At 51.1% G+C, this 24944-nt stretch overlaps 1 protein-coding gene and 1 pseudogene across 2 annotated transcripts; one reads left to right on the top strand and one right to left on the bottom strand.

The window, feature by feature from the left end:
• The window catches only part of LOC139605244 (zinc finger protein 850-like), a 170959-nt pseudogene that overhangs the window by 124462 nt on the left and 21553 nt on the right, over positions 1 to 24944 (top strand).
• On the bottom strand, positions 15338 to 21646 carry LOC139605212 (zinc finger protein 436-like). 2 transcript variants are annotated; one of them, XM_071456555.1, is made up of 2 exons: positions 21391 to 21646; positions 15338 to 16608 (listed from the first exon to the last, which is right to left on the bottom strand). In XM_071456555.1, exon 2 carries the CDS (start codon positions 16592 to 16594, stop codon positions 15770 to 15772), a length of 825 nt encoding a protein of 274 aa, XP_071312656.1. In that variant the 5' UTR covers positions 16595 to 16608; positions 21391 to 21646; the 3' UTR covers positions 15338 to 15769. The 2 variants fall into 2 exon arrangements, with proteins under 2 accessions (XP_071312656.1, XP_071312654.1); XM_071456553.1 differs by having other exon boundaries at positions 15338 to 16603.

Genomic DNA, 24944 nt, shown 5'->3' with positions numbered 1-24944 from the left:
GGCCCACAATGTTCTCCTGGGTTCCAGGAGGCCCCGCTGGGTCACAATGGCCCCTTGCTCCCACGAGCCACAGCACGGTCCCCGTTGCCCCTGGGTTCTGTGAGGCCCTGCTGCGTTCACAACTGACACTTGCTTCCATGAGATTCCATTGCGTCACAGTGGCCCCCATGTTTCCATGAGGTTCTGCTGGGTCACAGTGGACACTGGGTTCCACAAGAGCTGGCAATGTCCCAGTGGCACCTGTGTCCTGTGGGCCCCACTTTGCCAAAGCAGAGCCTTGGCTCCATGAGATTCCAGGCTGTCCCAATGCTCTGCTGAGTTCCACGAGGCTGTGCTGTGTCACAATGGACACTGAGTTCCACCTGCCCTGGCAATATCCAAGTGGCCCCTGGCTTCCATGAGGCCCCGTTGTGTTGGCAGGTGACACTTGGTTCCCCAAGGTGTCATTGTCACGCCGCTCTCCTGGGCGCCCTGAGGCCTTGCTGTGTGTGAGAAATGACCGCTACTTTTAAAATTTTAAGGGTGATTCAACCTTGAAAAAAATGACAACAAAGGACTGAAACAGGAGAAATCACAGCACTGGGAGCCCTTCCCCACCCCGTGGCTATCAGCCACATGGCTCCTTCACAAATTGGCTGCTCCTCCTTTTAGGCTTTTGGTGTTGCACCAGGTAATCCTAGCCCCACCCAAAGTCTGTCAGGGAACTCTTTGTGGCCGTCCATTGGTGGAGAATGCTTTCTTGCAACCTGACTGGAGAGCAGGTGTTGCCATGCCTGCCTTCCAGTGACAAACCTGCCCTCCCCAAATGCCCCAACCACCAAGGCCATTACAAGGGGAGGGGAAAGAGGACTATGGGGGACAGATGACAATAACATCACTACACATCTTAACACACACATAGTATCTATCTCCTCACTGTGAGACCCAACTATGACATTACTCATCTGTAACACTGTGCAATAATGGAGCCTTGTTCCTAGCAGACCTGGCAATGTCCCAGTGGCACCTGTGTCCCATGAGGCCCCACTTGGTCAAAGCAGAGCCTTGGCTTAACAACTGACCCTTGTTTCCTTGAGATTCCATTTGTGAAAAATGCGTTCACTCTCCTGTGAAAATGTACAAAGTTTAATAAAGGACAATGGGAGAGCAGGACCATGGAGCAAAGGTTATTACAGCCGGGTGCATCTTGGCACTCAGCCAGGAGCACCCTGTTACCTTTGGGGATCCCCTGAAATACCTTTCCCCTTACATCAGCCTGGTGCATATTCATAGACCCTCATGCATATCCATAAACTACTTTACATATTCCAGGAATGATTTTACATGGCCCCTCCTTGGGTCTGCCTTTTCAGAGCATGTGTGTTTCTTGGCTGTGGTTTTGGCTCCTTCTCTTTATCACCTCCAGTTTTTGGGCCTTGCTGCACTCTGCCTTCAGACGGGGAGTGCTGATAGTTGGCAGATCTGTACAGGTGTCCTCATCCTGGGTGCATTGGATGTTATCCCATCCAAGCAGGCATTTTAACACAAGCACACTTCTATCAGCTATTTCACTACTATGTCTAAGCTCAATTAACAACAGAAATAAAAACTATATCTTTAGAACAAGGTTATTTTAACACCACACATATAAAATCCATTTTAATATTTGCAAAAAGCCAATATTATGATATTTATCTATAACAGGGTGAAGGAGCCCTGGCCCAGGCTCTGGCCCTGGGGGACACGGGGACGCTGCCGGGGGGTCCCTGTCCCCCTGTGCCACCCCCAGGGCCCCGGCCCCCGTCCCCGTGTCAGGCTCTGGGGTTGATCTCGTGGAACATCCTCTGGGGGAGGCTGCGGGGCCGGGGGAGCCGGGGGGACAGGGGACCCTGCTGTGCACGAGCAGGGTTGGACTGCTCTGGGGGGAGCTGTGAGGGGGCCGGGGCAGAGTGACCTCCCCAGGGACCTCACACAGCCCCTGTGATGTCACACAGCCCCCGTGATGTCACACAGCCCCTGTGATGTCACACAGCCCCCGTGATGTCACACTGCCCTCGTGATGTCACACAGCCCCATGTGATGTCACACAGCCATCTGTGATATCACACAACCCCTGTGACGTCACAAAGCCCCTGTGATGTCACACTGACCCCGTGATGTCACTCAGCCTCTGTGATGTAACGGAGCCCCTGTGATGTCACAACATTCCCATGATGTCACACAGCCCCTGGGATGTCACACAGTTTAGTAAACCCCATGGAATAACTTCCATTGCTTGATAATAAGGCCAGATAAGTGGCTTTATTAACACAGCCCCTGTGATGTGACACAACCTCCATATGATGTCATTCAGCTGCTATGTGATGTCACACAGCAGATTTGTGATGTCACAGTCACCCTGTGATGTCACAGCCTTCTCTGTGACATCAGACAGCTGCTCTGTGACTCTGTGTCACAACCCACATTGTGATGTCCCAGAGCCACCTTCTGTGATGTCACAGCTAGCTCTGTGATGTCACAACCCCCTCAGTGCTGTCACACAGCCCACTCTGTGCTGTCACACAGCCCCTTGCTGCCATCCCAGCTGCTCTGTGGCTCTGGGACACAGCCCCAGAGGTGCTGCTGTGACACAGCCCCCGCGGGGACATCCCACAGCCCCGGCCAGTGCTGAGCCCCTGGGAGCTCTGTCTGTGCCCTGCTCGTGTCCCTGAGGGGCCCTGGCAGTGCCCCAGCCCTGCTGGGCTGTGCACAGGAGCTGCTCCTGGCCAGAGCTGTCTCTCTGCAGCTCTGCTGCCCTTGCCAGGAGCTGCCTCTGGGCCAGGAGCCCGGCCCAGCTCAGCAGCGCAGACACAGCACAAGGACTTTAATCACCCTCTGGGCCTTTGCTGCTCTTTGCATCACACCCAGTCCCTCAGAGTGGGCTCAAAGACTTCTCAAGAGCTCCAAGTCAGATTGAAATACTGAAGTTTCTTGTACTTTAAAGAGATCCCTGTCAGGGACAGGGCTGAGAAAGTGTCCCCAGGTTCCAGGGAGAGCAGAACACTGGAGGCACTGATGGCAGCTGGGGACAAACAAGGCAAAGGTGTCTCTGGTGCTGAGCAAACCTGGATTTGTTTCAGGAATGTAAAGGGCCAAGGCCTGAGCCCCAGGGCCTGGCCAGGCAGATCCTGTCCCTCCCTCCTTGCTCAGGGCTCTTCCCGGGATGGGCCCTGGCATGTGGGGATGGGCAATGCCAAGGGCAGGAGCGTGGGGCAGCCCCTGCCAGGCTGCTGAGCAGGGACAAGGAGGCAATGAGGCCCCAGGCCTGCAAGGGTCACTTGTCCCCTCCTGGCTCAGGCCCAGGCCCAGCAGCCATGGCCAAAGGGCTGCCCAAGCTGGCTCTGTCAGGGCTGTCTTGCAGCTGCTGCCCATCCCTGTGCCCTGTGCAGCCCAGGCTGTCCCACGGCGTCCCTGCCCTGGCCTCTGTCCCTGCAGGCTCTGGGCATCCCCCGGCTGCCCCACCTGGCTGGGCCCTCCCTTTGCTGACAGCTCTGCCTCCTGCCTGCCCCTGCCTGCCCACACAAAGCCTGGGGCTGCTCCAGGCTCCTGCTGGGGCCGTGCTGCACCACAGCCCTGCCCTGACAGGGAAATTCCTTTCTCCTCATGCCACTCTGGGCCTCCCCAGCTGCCCTTGGCATTAATTCTTTCTCTCTCTGGCTGTTTTCCACTATGTCAAAAGGATCCACCATCCCTGAAATCGCTCTTTAAACACTCTCATGGCTCTACTCCACTGTCCTCAGGCTCCACCCCACTGAGCACAGAGCTCCTTTGTCCCTATACAGTGCTCATGGGCCCAAGGCCTCCAAACCCCCACTCCTTGGGACATCTCTGGGCCCTCTCCAAGGTGTTTCCAAATGAAAACATTCAGCTCAGAGTCTAAGAAAGTCACCAGAGGACAGGGCCAGCCTGACCTGTCTGTCCTGGCTACTTTTGTCTGGGACCAATCCTTGGATATACAGAATTTGAGAGGCCAAATTCTAATTTTGGCCATGGTCCCTGGACAAGAAGGCTGGTTCTTTTCCATAGGAATGAAGGAACAGAGCCCCAGTGTTTCAGCGGCAGATGAGAGGTGACCACCAGAGGCCAAGGCCAGCCAGACCTGGCAGGTTTTGTTTTGTGAGATACCCCTGTATAGAGGGAATTATTTTGGGCAGAGTACCCGTTTTGGCAATGACCATCTGAAAAGTCAGACAGCTCTTTTCCATAGCAAGGAAAGCACAGAGCCCCAGTGCTCCAGAAGCTGATGAGAGGCAGCCCTTGACATCCCAAGATCAGTCAGAGCTGTCAGGGGGGCCCTGGGAGGTCAAGCCAGCCAGAGCTGTTCCATGTTCCCTGGGTTCCATAGGGCCCCACAGTGTCCCAATGGTCCCTTGCTTCCATGGGGCCCTGAGGTGTCATAATGCCCCCTTGGTGACACGAGGCCCTGAAGGTTGGAATGGTCTCCATGGTTCTACCAGGCCCCACAGAGCCACAATGGTCTCTGGGTCCATGGAGCCCCTCTGTGTCACCATGATCCCCTTGGTTCCATGGGCTCCAGTGGTGCCGCAATGATCCCCTTGGTTTCATGGGCTCCAGTGGTGTCACAATGATTCCCTTGGTTCCATGGGCTCCAGTGGTGCCACAATGATCCCCTTGGTTCCCTGGGCTCCAGGGGTGCCACAATGATCCCCTTCGTTCCATGGGCTGCAGTGGTGCCACAATGATCCCCTTGGTTCCATGGGCTCCAGTGGGGCCACAATGATCCCCTTGGTTCCATGAGGTCCCCACAGTGTCCCAGGGATCTCCATGGGAAGGAACGAACCCAGCCCCACTGTTGCAGGCGCAGCCACCAGAGGCCCAGGCCAGCCAGCCTTGACGGTACTGGCAGATTTTGCCCGGGAGCAACCCTTGGATATTGACAATTTCAGAGGTGGAATCCCAATTTCAGACATGGACTCTGGAGGAGAAGGATGGTTCTTTTCCATAGGAAGGAAAGCACAGAACACCGGTGGTGTCTCAGGGGCAGATGAAAGGCGGCCATCAGAGGCCAAGGCCAGCCAGACCTCTCTGTCCTGGCAGCTTTTGTCTGAAAGCAACCCTTGGATATTGGGAATTTGGGAGGTGGAACCCCAATTTTGGCCGTTTCTGCATGGATAAGAAGGACGGTTCTTTTCCATAGGAAGGAAAGCACCCAGCCCCAGTGTTTGGACAGCAGGGGAGAGGCACCCCCAGGAGGCCAAGGGCAGCCAGACCTGTCTGTCCTGGCAGCTTTCACCTGGGAGCAATCCTTGGATGTACGGAGTTTTGGAGGTGGAATCCCAGTTTTGGCTATGGTCAAGATGGGTGGTTTTGCCCATAGGAAAGTAAAGCACAAAGTCCAAGTGTTTAGGAAGAAGATGAGAGGTGGCCACCCTCAGGCCAAGCCAGCCAGCCCTGTCTCTCCTGGCACCTTTTGTCTAGGGGCTTTCCTTGGACATTGGGCATTTTGGAGGTGCAATCTCAGTTTTGGCTGTGGGTGCCTGGACAGGAAGAAAAGTTCTTTTTATAAGGAAGGAAAGCACCCAGCCCCAGTGTTTCAGAGGCAGATGAGGGCCAGCCCTCAGGAAGCCTAGGCCAGCCAGACTTGTCAGTGCTGGCAGCTTTTGTCTGGGAGCTATCCTTGGATATAAGGCATTCCACAGGCAGTTGCCCAGTTTTGGCCATGAGTGCCTGGTTCAGATGGAGGGTTTTTTCCCACAAGAAATAAAAGTGATAGTGGATCCCTGGAAAATGTTAAAAATAGTCTTTGAAAATATTGGGCTTAGTGTTTTCTCAGTTCACTGCACCTGCGTAAGCAGTATGATAAAAGATATAATTGTTAGATGTGGTGATTGTTTAGTAATTAAATAGAATTATTATATAACCATAAGAAGAATCGTGAGAAACTATGTTGGAAATTTAAAGGGGGCTACGTTTAGCTGAAATCTGTGCATACAATAGAAGAATATAAGTTTAATAATTAACATGAAAGTTATGTAATGATAGAGGATAAAACATGTTCACCTCGAATGTATGGTCGGAATCAGATTTGGGTGGAAACTACCCCGATTCCCAGAGCTCTTGAATAAAAAGCACCGCATATAATCGCTGATGTGATTATGTGTTTCTGAACGCTAACATTTTGGCGACCCCGGATGGGACCCTGCGGGTGCTGCTGAGCGAGTTTCGCGACTCGACCGCGCTCCAGCCGGCACCGAGGGATTCTCGGGGAGCTCGATCGGCCGCGACCGCTTCTGCCGCTCGCAGCGTCCCCGGGAGAAAGGTAAGGTGCTTTTTACTTTGGTTTGGGTGCCTGCCAATGAGACGCAGTGAAAGCTACGCTTGGTTGGGCTAAAGGAATTCCTGCTGGTACAAGCCCAGGCGCCGTTCCATAAGACAATCGCGAAAGCGTTGCAGGTTCGGCAATTTGTGGTATATTTGGAATGGAGAAACTTAAAGGGATTTTGGGCGGCAACGCCTCTATCCCACAAAGTTCTCCTTTGGGGTGCTTACTAGCACATTGGAAACAGGGTAATTTTGGGGAAGAATTACGTAAAGCTAAGTTGATTGATTATTGTAATACATGGTGGCCAGGATATGCCTGGGAGAATGGTGACAAATGGCCAAAATACGGGACTCTGCAATAGAACACTATTTCGCAGTTAATGTCGTTTTGTAAACAAGAAGGAAAATGGGATGAGGTTCTGTATGTTGATTTGTTTTTCTATTTACGGGCAAAGCCAGAATGGCAGGATGAATGTGGATTAATGATGGTTAAAACAACTGCAAGCAATAAGTGTGGGGTTTGTGAGGAACGTTGTTTGGAACTTGGCATTGAAAGAAAGCCTGAGTAGGGAAGATTATACAGATATTGATTTACAGGTAGCTCCAATAGGATCAAGAGAACCTAACCCTATCCCACCTGTTCCATCTGTCCCTATCCCACTGCCTGCTCCTACCCCACCTAGTCCTGAACCTGTCTCGTCTAGTACACCCTTCCCTCTTTATTCTCCTCTCCCATCGTCACCTGATCCCTCTTCCTCGGAAGATGAGCAAAACCTAACTGTGGTAGAAAGGAGAGAGAGAGAATCAACGATGGGGTAGCCCCCAGAACCAGGAGTCGGTCTAACCTTGCCCCAGTTATGGATAGAAAAGACATAGGCAGACAAAAACGGAATGTAATTGCCCCCTTGCAACAAAGTGTAGGAGTGGAAGGGCCAGTATTTATAAAAGTGCCTTTCTCTCCTGCAGATTTAGTTATTTGGAAACAATCAGCCAGAATTTATAGAGAAAATCCTGATAAAATGGCATGAGTATTAAAAATGGTTATAAAAACCTCAAAATCCTGACTTGGATGACATAAAATAATATGTATATTAATACATATATATATATATATTATATTAATATATCTAATATATATTTATATTTAGTATATTAATATATCTAATATATTAATATTAGATACTTTGATGGATACTACTGAGAAAGAGATGGTACTTAAGGCAGCCAAAGAAAGGGTAAGAGAGGACATCAGAAATGGACTCGTAACAGGGAATTGAGATGAGAATTTCCCAATTGAGGATCCAAATTGGGACCCTAATTTATTTTGCGATATGGGGAAACTACGGAAATATCAAGAGTGGATCCAAATAGGAGTTCAGAATGCTGTGCCCAAAACTATAAATTGGTCTAAACTATATGAAGTTTGGCAGGAAAAGAAGGAATCTCCCACTGCATTTTTGGAGAGCCTTAAGGAGTAGCAAGAAAATATACAGATCTCCAAATGGACACAGAACAAGCAAAGGTTCAGCTCGCTCTCATATTCTTGGGCCAGTCACAGGACGATATTCGTAGAAAATTGCAAAATTAGAAGGGGAAGAACTAAGGAATTTGGATAAGCTACTTGAGGTAGCCTGGAAGGTATATAACAATCGCGAAAGAGAAGCTAGTAAAAGGCAGCAGCAGAATCTGTTGGCAGTAATACAAGGAAAAGGGAACCCAAATTTCAGGGGATGCAACAGGAATAGTCAAAATAGGAGACCAGTCAGGCAGGGGTTAAACCTAAATCAATGTGCGTATTGCAAGCGGGAGGGGCATTGGAAGAGACAATGTCCAGACTTGAACAACCAGTTTCACCAGGGCAATCAGTGCCAGCAGGTTACAAGGGGATGGTTTTGGGGGAGTATACCAGCTGACTAGACATAGAGCCAGTAGAACAAGTTAAGGAACCTGTTATAAATAAACAATTAGGACATAAAGAAGTCAAATTTCTAATAGATACAGGAGCTACTTACTCGGTATTGAATGATTTGCAAGGACAAACTGGGGACAAGGAAACAACAATAGTCGGCGCTACAGGGAAAGAGGAAAAACGGCCATTCTTGCAACCCCTAGATTTGTGTTTTGGGAACAAAGTTATAACACACGAATTCCTATACATACCTGAGGGTCCAATTCCGCTTTTAGGGAGAGATTTGCTAGCGAAACTTGATGCGGTAATAACCTTTGAAAATGGGGAGCTTATAATGAAAATACCTGAATCAAAGACGGGACAGATATTAATGATCAAAGAAAAACCTGTTCCCTCTATCCCTAGGGAGGTAGGAGATGCAGTGATTCCCTCTGTATGGGAGACAGATATACCAGGGAAATCTAAATTGGCACAACCAGTGCATGTAGAGTTAAAAGAAGGGGCGAGGGCTCTACGAGTCAAACACTATCCCATAAAACCAGAAGCACAGCAAGGAATAAGTAAAGATTATTGAGAAATTCTTGAAATACCGAATTTTAGAAGAATGTGAATCAGAATTTAATACACAATATTTCCAGTAAAGAAGCCAAATGGAGGATATAGATTAGTGCAGGATTTGAGAGCAATAAATAAAATCACAAAGGACATTTCTCCAGTGGTAACAAATCCTTACACATTGCTAACATCCATAAAAGAGATATATAAGTGGTTTACTGAAATTGATTTAAAAGATGCCTTTTTCTGCATCCCCCCTTGACAAAGAAAGTAGGAAACTGTTTGCCTGTGAGTGGGAAAACCCAGGGAATGGGAGAAAGACCCAGCTCACCTGGACACGATATAAGAACTCGCCGACCCTATTTGGAAACCAACTGGCAAAGGAGCTGGAGATTTGCACCGAGAGTGGGCAAGTACCAAGAGACCAATACCTGTTGTTGCTGTATGTTGATGATATACTAATAGCTACAGAAGAAAAGCAACCTGTATAAAGGTAACCATTGAGATTTTAAATTCCCTGGGAATGGGAGGTTATAAAGTACCCAGAGGAAAGGCACAAATTGCCCAACAGACTGTGATCTACCTGGGATGTGAAATTTCACAAGGGCAATGAAAACTAGGCACTAACCGTATCCAAGCTATTTGTGCTATTCCAGAGCCCCAGAATCTACATGAGCTGTGAGTCTTCCTCGGGATGGCAGGATGGTGTCGCCTGTGGATCATGGACTATGGACTGATTGCGAAACCCCTGTGTGAAGCTCAGAAGATGCAGCCATTCACCTGGGGCAAGCCACAGAAAGAAGCCTTCCTAAAATTAAAGGAAGCACTGACAACTGCTCCAGCATTAGGCTTACCTGATCTGTCTAAAGATTTTCAGCTGTTTGTCCATGAAAGGCTGCGCCTAGCACTCGGAGTCCTGACCCAAGGTCTGGGAAGCTGGAAAAGGCCGGTGGGCTACTTTTCCAAACAACTTGACAGCATAAGTGCCGGGTGGCCTCCATGTCTGCGGGCAGTCGCAGCCACTGTGATGCTGATACAAGAAGCCAGGAAGCTCACGATGGGAAGGCACATAGATGTCAATGTACCACACATGGTAACCACTGTCTTAGAGCAGAAGGGGGCCATTGGCTATCGCCAAGCAGGATGATGAAATTCCAGGTAGTCCTGACTGAGCAGGGTGATGTCACATTAAAAACAACTAACCTTTTGAATCCAGCTTTGTTCCCAGGTACCACAACTGAAGAAGGCCCATTAGAGCATGACTGTGTGGAGGTAATAGAGTACACCTACTCAGCAAGAGAAGACCTGAAAGACGTCCCACTAGAGCAGCCAGAGTGGGAGCTGTTTACAGATGGGAGCAGCTTCGTGGAAAACGGAACCAGATACGCTGGGTATGCGGTAACAACAGTCAGTACAGCAGTGGAGGCAAAGGCATTACCACCAAATACATCTGCCCAGAAGGCAGAACTGGTTGCTTTAACCAGGGCACTAGAATTAAGTGAAGGGAAAAAGGGAAATATCTGGACTGACTCAAAATATGCTTTTGGAGTGGTGCATGTACACGGAGCACTGTGGAAAGAAGGAGGACTATTGTCCTTCTCTGGGTATGCACATTAAACATCAGGATGCAGTCCTGCAATTGATAAAAGCAGTACAAAAACCTGAACAAGTGGCAATCATACTCTGTAAAGCACACCAATCAGGAAAACTCCAAAATCTGTGAGGGAAATCAAAAGGCAGACTGGGCAGCCCGACAGGTTGCTCGAGAGGTGCAAACAACAATGGCATTGATACCTTTAAAGCTTAATGTATCCCAATTCAATTTGCCTCCAGAACCAAAATATTCAGTAGAAGATGAGAGACTGGCACGTTTGCTAAATGCACAAAAGAATTCAGAGGAATGGTATGTGACTGCACAAGGACAGATAGTGGTACTCCCTTGATAATGAGAGAAGTTCTACAAATTAAACATAACGAATGTCACTGGGGAGCAGAGGCATTGGTAAAATTGCTAAAGCAGAGTTTAATTTTGGTACGGATGTTAACAATGGCAAAATCAGTAATGTCAAAATGTGATATCTGCTTGAAAAACAACCCAGTGGCTGGCGACAGGCACAGCTAGGAAGAATTCGGATAGGAATAGAGCCTGGAGACTATTGGCAGGTAGATTTTGTAGACTTGCCAAGAACTCGAGGATACAAATACCTGTTAGTGGGGGTTGACACATTCTCTGGCTGGCCAGAAGCCCTTCCCTGTCGCACCAACCAAGCAAAGGAAACAGTAAAGTGGTTACTACAGGAGATTATTCCCAGGTTTGGGGTGCCCCTAGGGTATCATCAGATAGGGGACCCCATTTCATAGCTACAGTAGTAAGAGAGGTAAGTAGATTGCTGGGGATAACTTGGGACCTCCACACACCGTGGAGACCCCAGTCAAGTGGACAGGTAGAGAGGATGAATCAGACACTAGAGAGGCAAATCAGTAAAATATGCCAAGAAGCCAAATTGCAGTGGCCCCAGGCTTTGCCAATAGCACTGTTGAGGATTGGGATAAAGCCTAGGAGTGGGATGTCAGTCAGCCCTTAGGAGATATTGCATGGGAAACCATATGAATCTCCTGAGCCTAACCCTAATGTGCACGTCACAGGAAAGCAGGAAGTGTATAATTATGTTCTGTCTCTCGGGAAAACTTTAGCTCGGCTCCGGAGCATCCTCGTGTGGAATAGACCGCTGACTCTTGAGAACCCAGTTCATAACATACATCCAGGAGACGAGGTGTACATCAAGAACTGGAACGAAGAACCGCTGAAAGAAAAGTGGAGTGGGCCCCACCAGGTACTGCTGACCACCTTTACAGCAGCCAAAGTAGCCGGCGTGGACCCCTGGATTCACTACACCCGAGTGAAGAAAATCCATCCTGGATCACGGCCTGTGTAAACTGTGGAACCAACAAGGCTGCAGATAAGATGTGTTTAATCACTTTGAGAATGCTATCAGTAATTGTGCCAATGGTATGGTCATTAATGTCTTTGGGATGTGGAATGCAAAATGATCAACTAAACACTCTTCATTCTAGAATGAAGAGAGAGGTACAAGCAGAAACACAGGTGATAAAGGTTTCTAATGCAGTTTGGGCTGAGAATGTAATGATTGGATTAGTCAAAGCCTTTGCCTAAATGCAAAACACCTGTAGAATAACTGCCTGTATACCAATACCAAAGGGCAGCAGGAGATCCAGTAAATTGGGGAATCATAACAGCAAAACTACCTGAAATACAAAAGAACAAAACAATTGCATGCAAACAGGTACCCGAATCGAGGCAAGTAATCAAGGAAACTTGGGAGAAAATAGGAACATGGATGAGACCCATGGGCCAGAAAGACTGTATTCTAAGTGATGGCACACTAGGAACCCCTATGGGAGAATCAGGAAGCATCACACAATGGCAATGCTATTTGCCACACTATAAAAAGATTACAGAAAATGTTACAGAAACCACTCTGGTATGGAAGTGTGAGGCCAAGGATCAGAAAGGTCAGACAGAGCCTTGGGACAGTGCGTGGTCTGTGAGTATCCTTCAAAGATTCCAATGTATGGCAAACACCCCTTGGTGCATTAAGTGGGAAGGCTCCGAGAATGAAACAGATCCAGCAGTAACAAACACTGCCACCAGTAGCAGAACGAGGGCAGACCAAGTAAGTTGGTGGGCATGTAATAAAACTTATGACTGCACTTCAGATGATGCAGAGATAAAGCAGATGCCACCTCTGGCAATAGCCCGAAACACTGGCTGTGCTTGCAGAGGGATCAAACATAAACAAGGCAGAGTGAATTATAAAGCAGCTGTAGGATGTACCAGGAGTACAGTCCAAGGTCCAGGACAATTTGTATGGGCAGCAAGCGATGGCACCTGGACAACACATCTGCCTGTAGATGGGAAAGTAAAGGAAATTACTTTAGGCCTCCCAACCTCATGTCCAATTTGGAAAAAGTCCCCATTTAACGGAAAACATGAACTTGTGCAGATAAGAGCAAGACGAGAAGTTCTAGACAATGAAAATCCAGATGACACTTGGCAAGAACCCTCTGGTGGAGTGAAATTTGGGTGGGCCCGAGAGTCTTTGCTTGGTCCTACAGCAAACTATCAGAGTAGGGAGATGCTGTACAAACTTACAGGTCAGGTTGATAGACTGGCAAGAGTCACCCGGGAAGGATTTAAAGAATTAAGCCAGCACAAAAATGACTTTACAAAATCGATTAGCCTTAGATTTGTTACTCCTGAAAGAGCATGGAGGATGTGGATTTTTAAAGGGACGGGTTGGTCACTGCTGCGTTCACATCCCAAATGTAACTGCAGATGTAGAATATGACATCAATCAGTTGAAACAAAGAGAGCATGAAGCACAAGAAGAGCAAAAGGATTTGACTACGACCTGGCTAGGCAAAATCTTTAAAGGGTTAGGGTGGAATGTGAGTTCATGGATTAAATCTATCATTGAGAGTGTGATAATCTTACTAATTGTATTCTTAGCAATTTGGTTAGTTCACAGCATCTTGAAAGGAGAGATACAGAAGAAAACATCCTGGAACCAGAAGATAATAAAGGCTCTGACACGAGATCCACGCCCACCATCTTCTAGTTCTCCAGTTCGTGACAGCATCCACGACAACGTTTACATCAACCATGGACTTGAAGAACGTCAAGAATAAATTGAGAAATAAAGGACTGTATCAAGTGAAAACATTTACACCTATAGAGAAGTGAAAATGCTTTCAAAGGGGGGAGAATGATAGTGGGGCCCTGGAAAAATGTCAAAAATAGACTCTGAAAATGTTAGGCTTTGTGCTTGCCAGATCATGTGAAATTGCACCTGCGTAAGCAGAACATGATAAATGATATAATTGTTAGATGTGATGATTGTTTAGTAATTAAATATAATTATTGTTTAATCATAAGAAGAATCATGAGAAACTATGTTAGAAGTTTGAGGGGGGCCACAAGGAGCCCATGCTTGGCTGAAATCTATGTATACAATAGAACAATATAAGTTTAGTCATTAACATGAATGTTATATAAGGATAGAATATAAAAACACGTTCATCCCGAACCCATGTCGGAGTCAGATTTGGGTTGGTACCCCTGACACCCAGAGCTCTTCAATAAAAGCACCTGCATATAATCATTCTGGTGATTATGTGTTTCTGAACGCTAATATACCCAGTAAAGTGTTAAACCCTTCCCAGCTGCTGTGCATGAGGCTCTATGAATATGCACCAGGCTGATGTAAGGGGAAAGGTATTTCAGGGGATCCCTGAAGGTAACAGGGTGCTCCTGCCTGAGTGCCAAGATGCACCCAGTTTACATCTTCCAAGAACTGTTTAGCATGGCTCTGCCCTGGATCTGCCTTTTCAGAACATGCAGATTCCTTGGCTGTGGTTTTAGTCCATTCTCTTTATCACCTCCAGGTTTTGGGCCTTGGTGCACTCTGCCTTCAGACAGGGAGTGCTGATAGTTGGCAGATCTGTACAGGTGTCCTCACCCAGTGTGCATTGGATGTTATCCCATCCAAGCAGGCAGTTTAACACAAGCAGCTATTTCACTGAGCTTAATTAACAACAGAAATAAAAACTATAGAACAAAGTTCCTTTAAAAAACAGTCCCAGCCCATATTTGATCCCAGTCTGTGTGGTCCTGATCCATATGGTTCCCAGTCCCTGGGATCCCAGTCCATACAGTCCCAGTCCATATTTGATCCCACTTCAGGCTATCCTGGTCTGGAGGGTTCTGATCCACAGGATCCCCATCCATGTGATCCCAGCCCATATTTGATCCCAGCCCATATTTGATCCCAGCCCATCTTTGATCCCAGTCTGGGGGGTCCTGCACACACTCCCTGGGTCTGGAATTCCAGTTCCCAGCCAGGAAAAAATGTTCCTGCCCTTGAACTTCCTTCCTATCCCCTCAACAAATTGCAATAAAACTATAAGCAAAGAAATAATAATTGAAATTAAATAAATTATAATAAAAATAAAATATAAAAATCTCAACTCTTCTTTACAATGATTCAACTCCAACAATGATTCAACTCAAACCAACAATAACTATTACTATAATATTACCAATGCATATAAATAAACAAATTATATATCAAGAAATACCTTTTGAAAATTTTAACTCGATGACTAATGTACTTTAGATAAAATTATCTAAAGAAACTACCATGCAATCTAACACCTCTTAGTTAAACAATTCATATTACAAATATACTAAACACAAAACCAAACACCAGTACAATTTCTCAGACATTTCAACCAAACAATTAAACTTTAATAACATCCTTAAGTACTCTTGAAAAATTAAAATTATTTTTAAAACATTAATTGTGTGCAGGTGGTTTTATTTTGATATTGGTTTTTGGACTGTTTGGGTTAGATGATTTAAAAAATGGGATTTTTATAGGAATTGAATCAGCTGAGAAGGTGGCACTCTGCAAACAGAACTGACTGAAAATGAACGGGACAGAAATCAGTAACTCTGAAAGTTTTATTTGCTATCAAATACATCCCACACACCCAGCCCCACACAATCCACATCCCACTGCTCCAAATTGGGATCCCACTTCTCCCAATCTCCTTCCAACTCCATCTCAACTTGACAGCTGTGGAATGGAGTGAGTTTGGCCTGGGATTGAGTTTTTTGAGGAAGGAACAAGCAATCTGAGGTGAAATTGAGCCCTTTGGGGTTAAAATTCAGTTATTTTCAGTGGAATTTGAGTGGTTTTGAGGTGACTGTTCCATCCCAATGGACTTTTGGAGGACTGAGAGATGGAGAAGAGAAAAAAATTCAGGCCAAACCAAAGGACAAGCAGCCAGGAGTGTTCCCAACATGGATCACAGGGAATGTGAGTGACCAGGGCTGTGCCCAAAGTGCCTCCTCCAGTGGGGGATGGAGCTGCAGCAGCGCACGAAGCTCTTCCCGCACTCGGGGCACTCGCAGGGCTTCCCTTACCGGTGCCTCCGTTGGTGTTTGGTCAAGGTAGAGCTGATGGAGAAGCTCTTCCCACACTGGGGACACTCGTAGGGCCTCTCCCCAGTGTGGATGCGCCGGTGGGTGACGAGGTGGGAGTTGCGCTGGAATCCCTTCCCACAGTCGGGGCAGCGGAATGGCCTCTCCTCTGTGTGAATCCAATAGTGCTGGAGGAGATTGGAGCAGGTCTGATACCTCTTCCTGCATTTATCACACTCGTAGGGCCTCTCCCCTGTGTGGATGCGCCGGTGGGTGATGAGGGTGGAGTTGCGCTGGAATCCCTTCCCACAGTCGGGGCATTGGAAGGGCCTCTCCTCTGTGTGACTCTGATAGTGCCGGAGGAGACTGGAGCTGGTCTGAAACCTCTTCGCACACTTGGAGCACTCATAGGGTCTCTCCCCTGTGTGGGTCCTCTGGTGCCTGATCAGGTCGGAGCTCCAGCTGAAGCTCTTCCCACACTCCCCACACTCGTAGGGCCGTTCCCCAGTGTGGGTCCTCTGGTGCCTGATCAGGCGGCAGTTCCACCTGAAGCTCTTCCCACACTCCATGCATGTGTGGGGCTTCTCCCCATCATGGAGCTGCTCATGGAGTACCAGCTCCGAGCTCTGGCTCCATCTCCGGCCGCCTTCCTGGCCCAGGCTGCCTCTTTCCCCCTCACATCCCCGCCATCTGCGTTTGCAGCCCCTCCTCGTGCGGCATCTCCGGGCCTTTTCCTCCCCGTTGGCTTCCTGCGCCGTGGAGCCGCTCAAAACGGCCTCTGCCACCAGGTTCTGCCGCGGGCATTTGTCCTCCCTGCTCTCCATGCTCAGCTCCTGCTCTGGGCGAGGAAGGACAAGGACAGCATGGGATTTGCCTCCGTGCCACAGGCAAGGGCAACGAGATCCCCCCAGGCCGTCTCTGGGGACGCACTGCCCCCTCTTGGCTCTCCCCATTTCGGGATGCCGGGGCTCTTTGGGCTCCCGGGCTCCCTTCTCCCCTCATTCTCTGCTCTGCGCTGCAGCGGCTCCAAGGAGTCCCCCCTGCCCCTCTCCAGGCTCTTGAGGCTCCCGCCAATGGCGGCGCTCCCCCCTCTCTGGCCTCCCCACTTTGGCCTCCTGGGGCACACAGGGCTCTGCTCCTCCAGGCTGCCTCTGCCGGCAGCCGCCACCGCCACCCCCCGATGTCCCCCCGAGGGGCCTTTTCCGCTCAGCCTTGGACTTCTTCATTCGCCTTCATCCCCCCAAAAACCCAACCCAGGGACCCCTCGGGATATCCGGGCCGGGCTCCCCCTCCCCGCTCACCGGAGCCATGGGGGGGGCGATGATCCCACAGGTGGGGGCTGCGAATTCAGGCAGGGATCGAGACCGCGTGGCTCCCGCAGCTCAGCCTTGATCCGCCCTGGTCCCTCCTCTTCCTCTTCCTCCCATCGTCCTCTTCCCTCCCCCCTCCAGCTCCTCTCTGTTATCCCCACCGCCTTCTCAACTTCCATCCCGCCCCTTCCATTCCTTCTCCTCCTCCTCCTCCCTAACCCCACCTCCTTCTCCTCCTTCCATCGCTGCTCTCTCTCCGCCTTCATCCCTCCCCTTCCATCCCTCCTCCCTTTCCTCCTCCTCCCCCCTAACCCCGCCTCCTCCTCCCCCTCCATCCCTGCCCTTCCCTCCCTCCTCCTCCTCCTCCTCCCCCAGCAGCAGCCACACCCTCGGTGCCCCGTTCCCGCAGCCCTCGCAGCCCACGGCAGCAGCCGCGATGGAGCCGGGCCAGGTCGGCATGGGCAGCGCGGGGCTCTCGGCTGCTCCCAGCCGCTGCGGGCGGGGGGAACCCGGCCCGGGCCAAAGGAGAGGCAAACTGGGCAAACTGGGGGCTGCACATCCAAACTGGGCCTTGCTGGGGACCCTGCCTGGCCACTGCCAGCCCTTGGGGCTCCTCTCGGAACATCCGCCAGGGGGGAGCGCACACAGGCCTGGGGGATCCCAGCAGTGGCAGCACTGCCAGGGACTGGGCTGCACTGGGATCGTACTGGGACTGACTGGGGCTGTACTGGCTTTGTACTGACATCAGACTGGGATTGTACTGGGAGTGACTGGGATTATGCTGAGAGTGACTGGGAACAGCTGTGAACAACTGGGATCAGGCCAGGAACAACTGGGAGTGACTGGGAGCCCGCTGGGGGTGACTGGAAACTCCTGGGCTTATACTGGCGTGAACTGGGATCATGCTGGAGCTGACTGGGATCATTCTGGCAGTGAGTGCCACTACACTGAGGCTGACTGGGAGTGCTTGGGAGCAAATGGGATCATACTGGAAGGAACTGGAAAGATGCTGGAGGGAACTGGGCTACACTGGGAGATACTGGGAGTGACTGGAACAAAAGTGAGGGTGAAAGAGAGCAACTGGAACCATGTGGAGCACAACTGGTTCATACTGGCAGGGACTGGGAGCACACTGGGCTCATCTCTGGATCATACTGGGAGGGACTGGACTAATACTGGGAGGATCTGAGAGGGACTGGGAGCACACCCTGCACATCATCCCCCAGACTGGGCCTGACTGGGAGCAACTGGGAGCACGCTGGCAGCAAATGGCATCATACTGGGACTGACTGGGCTGATCTAGGGAGCAACTGGAACCACACTCGAGGCAGCTGGGACCATACTGGGAGAGACTGGAAGCAACTGGGATTATACTGGGAGCACACTGGGAGGGCTGGCATGTGACTGGGATCAAACTGGAGCTTACTGGGATCATATTGGGGTTGAAAGGGAGCGACTGGGATCACACTTTGGGCTACTGGGAGCAGCTGAGGGAAACTGGGATGATGCTGCAAGCAAACTGGAGGAACTGGGAAGGACTGGATGCATGCTGGGGGCAACTGGGATATACTGGGCATGACTGGGGGATCATACTGGGATAACTGACACCTTACTGGGGCCACTGGCAGTGCCTGGGAATGACTGCAGACATGCTGGGGGCAACTGGGATATACTGGGAGTGTCTGGAACCATCCTGGGGGGACTGGAACCACACTGGGAACAACTGGGACCATGCTGGGGAGAACTGGGACCACACTGGGGGCAACTGGGAGTGAGTGGGACCATGCTGGGAGGGACTGGGATCATATGGGGAGGGACTGGGACTAGAGCAGGGGCAACTGGGTTCAACTGGGACCATCCTGGGAGTGTCTGTAACCATAGGGGAGTGATGGAAGCACACTGGGAACAGCTGGGCCCATGCTGGGAGCAACTGGGATCACACTGGGGGCACTGGCATCAGACTGGGAGTGACTGGGAGCAACTGGGATTAGACTGCAAGGGACTGGGATCATACTGGGAGTGGCTACACTCATACTGGGATTATACTGGCTGTGAATGGAACCCGACTGGGGCTTACTGGGAGCTACTGGGCCCGTGTTGGGAGGAAAATGTGACCCACTGGGAGCAACTGGGATCGGCTGGAAGGTTCTGGAACCATGCTGAGAGGACTGAGACTACAACTGGGATCATCCTGGGAGCAACTGGGGCCACCCTTTGAGCAACAGATGGAAACTGGGATGATGCTAGAGGAAACTGGGAGGAACTGGGAAAGACTGGGATCATTCTGAGGTAACTGAAACATACTGGGAGTGTCTGTAACCATCCTGGGGGCACTGGAACCACACTGGGAACAGCTGGGACCATGCTGGGAGCAACTGGGACGATGCTGGGGGAAACTGAATCTACCCTGGAGGCAACTGGGCACGACTGGGACCCTGCTGGGAGGGACTGGGACTATTCTTGGGGCAACTGGGATCATCATGGGAGGAACTGGGAACAGCTGGAATTATGCTGGGAGCAACTGGGATCACACTGGGATCCCAGTGAGAGCAGCTGAGTCCATGCTGGGTTACACTGGGATCTCATTGAGAGCGACTGGAATCACACTGGGATTGACTGGGAGTGGCTGGTTTTGTGGATTTGGGGGGTTTGGATTTTGGGGGATTTTCTTGGCATTTTGAGGGGGAGTTTTCTGGGGGAGTTTGGGGGTTTATTGAAATTTTTGTGGCTCTTTCTGAATTTTGGGGGTTTTACTGGGATTTTGTTGGGATTTTTTGGGATTCTCAGAAATTCCTGGGGTTTTATTGGGATTTTTAGGAGATTTTGGGGCATTTTATTGGAATTGTGGTGGCATTCAGAGGGATTAATTGGGGATTTGGGGTTATGAGGATTTTTGGTGGGATTTGGGGGGTTTTGGTTGTTGCCAGGATTTCTTTGCATCTTGGGGGAGATTTTGTGGGACTTTTTCTAGATTTGGGGACATCTTTGGGGGATTTGCGGAGTTTAATCAGGATTTTTGGGGTTTTTGGCATTCCAAAGGATTTTATGGGCTTTTATTGGGATTCTAGGGTGTTCTAATGGGAGTTTGAGAGATTTCAAAGGATTTAGTGGGTTTTATTGGGACTTTTGGGGCTTTTAAGGAGATTTTGGTGCCTCTCAGCCCTTCCCCACACCCAGGGACTGTCCCAAAGCCCCCCTAAAATTCCACTAAAACCCCACAAATCCCCAAAAATTACAAGATAACCCTCAAAAACCCCAGGGAATCTTCAAACATCCCAGTGGAACTCACCAAAATTTTAAAAAACTCACTAAATTTTCAATAAATCTCCCCCCAAAAGCCCCCACAACCCCAACAAAACACCAAAAATCCAAAATCCCCCAAATCAACAAAACCCCCCAAAATCACATAACCATCCCAAAACCCAATAATTCTTCCCAAAAACCGCAATAATCCCTCCTAAACTCCCAACAAAATCCCAAAAAAGCCACCCCCAAATCCCCAAAACCCCTCTCAGAACCCCAAAGTCCCCACAAACCCCCTCAGACTCAGTGGGGCCGTCCTGGATCAGGGGGCACCGGCCGGTGGAAAGGAGCCACTTCAGGGGGCCCTGGGAGCTTTTTGGGGAGGGGGCACCATGGGAGACCCCCCCAAAACCGGGGGGGGGGGGGAACCCCTGCAGTGCCCCCTCCCCCCGAAACCCCCAGACCCCGGTTCAGGGTGGGCCTGGGACCCCCCGGGACCCCCAAATCTCCCCCGGGACCCCTCCAGGAACGCCCAACCCCGCAGAGCTCCCCCAGTGTTGGCCCAGAACCTCTCTGGACCCCCAAACCCTCCCCAGGACCCCAAAAACCTCCCCAGGACCCTCAACCCCCCCAGTTCTCCCCAAAATTCACCCCAGACCCACCTGAGACGCCCCCAAATCCATCAGACTGCCCCAAATCCCCCTCGGACCCCTCAATCCCCCCAAACCTCATGAAATCGCCTCAGACTCCTCGAAGTTCCCCAGACCCACCTCAGAACCGCCCAGATCCACTCACAACCGCCCAGTTCCTCTCGGAATCCCCCAAAATCCCCCCAGACTCTCCCAATTCCCCTCAGTTCCCCCTAAACCCACCTGAGAACGCTCCAGACGCTCTCAAGCTCCCCCCAAAGCTCCCTAAAGCCCCCTCAGACCCACCAAAGCCCCCTCAGACCCCCTCATTCCCCCCAAACCCACCGCACACCCTCGTGTTTCCCGTCGATGCCCCCAAAAATCCCCAATTTCCCCTCAGACCCGCCCCAAACCCCCCCAGTTTGCCCCCGGCCCCACCTCAGCTCCGCTCTCCCTCAGAATCGCGCGCCTCCACCGCGTGTGCGGGCTCCCAGCAATGGCGGCGCGCCCCGCCCCGAACCAACCAATCAGCGCGCTGCACATCCCTGAACTAACCAATCACGGCGCGGATCCCCTCAGCAAGGCCCGCCTCCCCTGCGCCGTCCCAGCCAATCAGAGGCGAGCCGGAAGCGGCGCCCCCTTCCCCGCCGCCGCCGGGACCCCCCGGGCTCGGGACAGGAGCGGGAGGGGCCTGAGAGGGGATCGGGGGGCGGGGGGGGAGGGTCCGGGGGTTTGGGGAGGGGTCCGGGGGTTTGGGGGGGTCTGGGGAGGGGTCCTGGGGCACTGTGGGGGGACCTGGGGGGTGCGGATGGGTCCTAAGAGGGGTCTCGGGAGGGGGAGGGGGTCGTGGGAGGGTCTGGGGGGGTTTTGAGGAGGGGTCGTAGGAAGGTCTTGGGAAGGTCTGGGGGTGTTGGGATGGTCCTGGGGGAATTTGGGGAGGGCTCTGGGGGGTCCTGAGGGTGTCCTGGAGGGTTTTGGAGGTTTGGGGAGGGGCTTTGGGGGGTCTGGAAGGGTTTTGGGAGAGGGTCTGGTGGGGGGGGGGGATTTGGGGAGTTTTGGGGAGAGGTCCCGGCGCGATCTGGGGAGGGGCTGGGGGAGCCTGAGATGGGTTTGGGGAGGGGTCTGGAGGGTCCTGGGTGGGGTCTTGGGAAGGGTCTGGGGGGGTCTCAGGGGACATCCTGGGCTGGGCCCCATTGGGGTCTGGGGGCTCTCAGGGGGGACCTGGGCCAACCTTGGGGGGCTCTGGGGGTTCTGGGGGAGATTTGGGGGTCCCCGGGGGTCCCAGGCCCACCCTGAACCGGGGTCTGGGGGTTTTGGGGGGAGGGGGCACAGCAGGGGTTCCCCCCCCCGGTTTTGGGGGGTCTCCCCTGGTGCCCCCTCCCCAAAAAGCTCCCAGGGCCCCCTGAAGTGGCTCCTTTCCACCGGCCGGTGCCCCCTGATCCAGGACGGCCCCACTGAGTCTGGGGGGGTTTGTGGGGATTTTGGGGTTCTGAGAGGGGTTTTGGGGATTTGGGGGTGGCTTTTTTGGGCTTTTTTGGGATTTTGTTGGGAGTTTAGGAGGGATTATTGGGGGTTTGGGGGAGAATTGTTGGGGTTTGAGATGGTTATGTGATTTTGGGGGGTTTTGTTGATTTGGGGTGTTTTGGATTTTTGGTGTTTTGTTGGGGTTGTGTAGGTTTTTTGGGGAAGGATTTATTGAAAAATTGGGGAGTTTTTTAAATTTTGGGGAGTTCCACTGGGATGTTTGGTGATTCTCTGGGGTTTTTGAGGGTTATCTTGTAATTTTTGGGGATTTGTGGGGTTTTAGTGGAATTTTAGGGGGGCTTTGGGACAGTCCCTGGGTGTGGGGAAGGGCTGAGAGGCACCAAAATCTCCTTAAAAGCCCCAAAAGTCCCAATAAAACCCACTAAATCCCAATTAAATCTCTCAAAATCCCATTAGAACACCCTAGAATCCCAATAAAAGCCCACAAAATCCTTTGGAATCCCAAAAACCCCAAAAAATCCTGATTAAACTCCACCAATCCCCCAAAGGTGTCCCGAAAACCAGAAAAAGTCCCACAAAATCTCCCCCAAGGTCCAAAGAAATCCTGGCAACACCCAAACCCCCCCAAATCCCACCAAAAATCCTCATAACCCCAAATCCCCAATTAATCCCTCTGAATGCCACCACAATTCCAATAAAATGCCCCAAAATCTCCTAAAAATCCCAATAAAACCCCAGGAATTTCTGAGAATCCCAAAAAATCCCAACAAAATCCCAGTAAAACCCCCAAAATTCAGAAAGAGCCACAAAAAAATTCAATAAACCCCCAAACTCCCCCAGAAATACTCCCCCTCAAAATGCCAAGAAAATCCCCCAAAATCCAAACCCCCCAAATCCACAAAACCAGCCACTCCCAGTCAATCCCAGTGTGATTCCAGTCGCTCTCAATGAGATCCCAGTGTAACCCAGCATGGACTCAACTGCTCTCACTGGGATCCCAGTGTGATCCCAGTTGCTCCCAGCATGATTCCAGAGGTTCCCAGTTCCTCCCATGATGATCCCAGTTGCCCCAAGAATAGTCCCAGTCCCTCCCAGCAGGGTCCCAGTCGTGCCCAGTTGCCTCCAGGGTAGATTCAGTTTCCCCCAGCATCGTCCCAGTTGCTCCCAGCATGATCCCAGCTGTTCCCAGTGTGGTTCCAGTGCCCCCAGGATGGTTAGAGACACTCCCAGTATGTTTCAGTTACCTCAGAATGATCCCAGTCTTTCCCAGTTCCTCCCAGTTTCCTCTGGCATCATCCCAGTTTCTATCTGTTGCTCAAAGGGTGGCCCCAGTTGCTCCCAGGATGATCCCAGTTGCCCCAGTTGTAGTCTCAGTCCTCTCAGCATGGTTCCAGAACCTTCCAGCCGATCCCAGTTGCTCCCAGTGGGTCACATTTTCCTCCCAACATGGGCCCAGTAGCTCCCAGTAAGCCCCAGTCAGGTTCCATTCACAGCCAGTATAATCCCAGTATGAGTGTAGCCACTCCCAGTATGATCCCAGTCCCTTGCAGTCTAATCCCAGTTGCTCCCAGTCACTCCCAGTCTGATGCCAGTGCCCTTAGAGTGATCCCAGTTGCTCCCAGCATGGGCCCAGCTGTTCCCAGTGTGCTTCCATCACTCCCCTATGGTTACAGACACTCCCAGGATGGTCCCAGTTGAACCCAGTTGCCCCTGCTCTAGTCCCAGTCCCTCCCCATATGATCCCAGTCCCTCCCAGCATGGTCCCCCTCACTCCCAGTTGCCCCCAGCATGGTCCCAGTTCTCCCCAGCATGGTCCCAGTTGTTCCCAGTGTGGTTCCAGTCCCCCCAGGATGGTTCCAGACAATCCCAGTATATCCCAGTTGCCCCCAGCATGTCTGCAGTCATTTCCAGGCACTGCCAGTGGCCCCAGTAAGGTGTCAGTTATCCCAGTATGATCCCCCAGTCATGCCCAGTAGATCCCAGTTGCCCCCAGCATGCATCCAGTCCTTCCCAGTTCCTCCAGTTTGCTTGCAGCATCATCCCAGTTTCCCTCAGCTGCTCCCAGTAGCCCAAAGTGTGATCCCAGTCGCTCCCTTTCAACCCCAATATGATCCCAGTAAGCTCCAGTTTGATCCCAGTCACATGCCAGCCCTGCCAGTGTGGTCCCAGTAGAATCCCAGTTGCTTCCAATCTCTCCCAGTATGGTCCCAGCTGCCTCAAGTGTGGTTCCAGTTGCTTCCTAGATCAGCCCAGTCAGTCCCAGTATGATGCCATTTGCTGCCAGCGTGCTCCCAGTTGCTCCCAGTCAGGCCCAGTCTGGGGGATGATGTGCAGGGTGTGTTCCCAGTCACTCTCAGATCCTCCCAGTATTAGTCCAGTCCCTCCCAGTATGATCCAAATATGGCCCCAGTGTGCTCCCAGTCCCTGCCAGTATGAACCAGTTTTGCTCTACATGGTTCCAGTTTCTCTCTTTCACCTTCACTTTTGTTCCAGTCACTCCCAGTATC

Source organism: Agelaius tricolor, unplaced genomic scaffold (assembly GCF_023055355.1).
Source record: "Agelaius tricolor isolate 1412-34295 unplaced genomic scaffold, bAgeTri1.0.p SCAF_61, whole genome shotgun sequence".
Classification (NCBI taxonomy): Eukaryota; Metazoa; Chordata; class Aves; order Passeriformes; family Icteridae; genus Agelaius; species Agelaius tricolor.
Note: the sequence above shows the minus strand (reverse complement) of the source record. Positions and strands in the feature narration are given on the sequence as shown.